At 45.7% G+C, this 2171-nt stretch overlaps 1 protein-coding gene across 1 annotated transcript; it reads left to right on the forward strand.

Annotated features, from left to right (window-relative positions):
* Positions 1-221: 221 nt before the first annotated feature.
* Positions 222-1682, forward strand: LOC108815338 (uncharacterized). The gene has a single exon (XM_018587972.2). It carries the CDS (start codon positions 222-224, stop codon positions 1680-1682), a length of 1461 nt encoding a protein of 486 aa, XP_018443474.2.
* The last annotated feature ends 489 nt before the right edge of the window (positions 1683-2171 follow it).

Below are 2171 nucleotides of genomic sequence, written 5' to 3' on the forward strand. Positions count from 1 at the left end.
TTAATTTTGGAACATCGAGCCCCGTGTTTTCTGCGAAACAGTTCATTTTAGAAGAATTTGTCAACCTTTTCCTGGGTTTTGCAGTGTACTTTGCCTTCTTTTTCGAAAGCTTCACCTGTTCTTTCATCTAGTTCTTCATTTATTGAAAACAGTTGGAGAAAAAAGGGTTGAATTTATTACGAGAAAAGAAGATTTAAAGACTCAAAATCATGTCGCTAGCAATGGATCATGCGTTGATGGCGCTCTCGTTGGATGAAGAAGAAACTCCGTTTGTCATGCCGGATCTGCCGGGCTTCAGCTCGGCGGAGGAGAATAAACTCAGTCTCATGGGTCGCATTCTTAACCCGAGGTGTCAAAAGATGTCGTCTCTAATTATGAAGATGCCTAGGAAATGGCAGAAGGAAGGTCGTGTGCGTGGAATAGCTCTCTCCCCTGAGCGTTTCCAGTTCATATTCAAATATGAACATGATCTGGTGGATGTGTTGGAAAGAGGAGTTCAAACCCATCAAGAATGGGTTATTGTGTTGGAAAGATGGGTGGAAAACCCCCCAGAAGACTACCTGCAATTCATCCCTGTCTGGGTCCAAATCAGTAAGATTCCTGTGAACTGTTATACAGTGGGAGCCTTAACTGCTCTTGGCGACTTAGTAGGAAAGACGGTGGTGGTGGCCTTCGACCCCACTAAACCGGTAACCCAAAACTTCATCAGAGTCAAGGTTAATTTCAATGTCGCTCATCCTCTGAAATCGTCAAGGACCATCTCTCTCAAAGGTGGGACGGAGGCGGTAGTCCACTTCCATTACGAGAAAATTCAGAAGAGATGCTTCAACTGTCAAAGGCTTAACCACGAAAAGGATTACTGCCCGCTGGTGGTGAGGCAGAGACAAGAAGATGCGAGGTTAAGGAGAGAAAAAATGGCTGCAAACCTGGTGAAAAAACCCTTGGTGCTGCCTGAAGATGATATCTTGTTTGGAGTCTTAGAAGAAGAGCAGGTGGGAATGGATCCAGCCACAGGAAGATGGAAGATAGCAAAAGAAGTGCTGGAGGAAATGAGAAGATATCTCCTTGCTGACACTGGTGAAAGCAAAATGGTGAAGGTGGGAAAGGTTCAAGAGTCAGTGAGGTCAGCTGAGAAGGATCCTATGTTACAGCGATCAGTGCTAAGACTTGAGCCCCCCCCGATCATCACGACCGATTTGAACAAAGGGAAAGGATTGGTGTTTGATTATAGTGAAAAAATGGGAGAATCGAAAGCTAACTCTGTGAAGAGTAACCCTACAAAGCTCATGGCAGACTCCTTCAAGGCGCTCTCAGCTGACTCCTTCATCTCTTCACCAGTCCTGAAGATAGCTACTGAAGAGGAGGATAGCTCTGTGGATATATCATCTCGTAAACCTTCCTATCCTACGGTTTTCAAGGCAAGCAACTTTGCTCCTTGCTCTTCCGGGGTAGGCAAGAAGAGATCTGCGGTAAGAAAGAGACCACCTAGGGCCGTAAGACTGCAGAAGAGGAGAGAGTTGGAGTTGGCAGAGATTAACTCAAATGACGGTGTGGGTGAAGGGAAGCAAACCGTGGGTAACAAGAAACGCAAGTGTTCAGTGGAGGAGGTGGCAACGCCAACAACAATCAAGGCTGTGTGCCTTAAGGTGGTCCCATATGAGGGATCGCCCAAGCAATTATGAGCTTCTTGAGCTGGAATTGTCAAGGTTTGGGGCGGCCTCAAGGCTTGACAATTCAGAGACTGCGGGAACTGCGTCAACACCATTTCCCGGAGATTTTATTTTTAATGGAAACAAAAAAATGTCGGAATGTAGTAGTAGACCTCCAAGTGTGGTTGGGTTATGAGCAAGTTCACACTGTCAATCCGGTTGGTTACAGTGGTGGACTTGCAATTTTGTGGAAAAAAAATGTAAACTTATGTATTAAGAGCTCGAGCAAGAACTTGGTCGACTGTTTCGTTCGCTATGGGGAACTTTCTTTCTTTTTATCCTTTGTGTATGGAGAACCTGCTTCAGATGGCAAGAGTGTGGTGTGGGAGAGACTGAGCAGGATTGGTGTTAGCAGATCTGCTCCTTGGGCCATTGTAGGTGATTTCAATGAAATCCTAAACAATGATGAGAAACTAGGAGGGCCCAGGAGAGCGGAATCTTCCTTCCAGCCTTTCGCGGATA

Source organism: Raphanus sativus, chromosome 7, assembly GCF_000801105.2.
Source record: "Raphanus sativus cultivar WK10039 chromosome 7, ASM80110v3, whole genome shotgun sequence".
In the NCBI taxonomy this organism is placed as follows: domain Eukaryota; kingdom Viridiplantae; phylum Streptophyta; class Magnoliopsida; order Brassicales; family Brassicaceae; genus Raphanus; species Raphanus sativus.

Coding starts and splice junctions, on each gene's coding strand:
- LOC108815338 (XM_018587972.2), top strand. CDS start 222: ATGGATCATGCGTTGATGGCGCTCTCGTTGGATGAAGAAGAAACTCCG.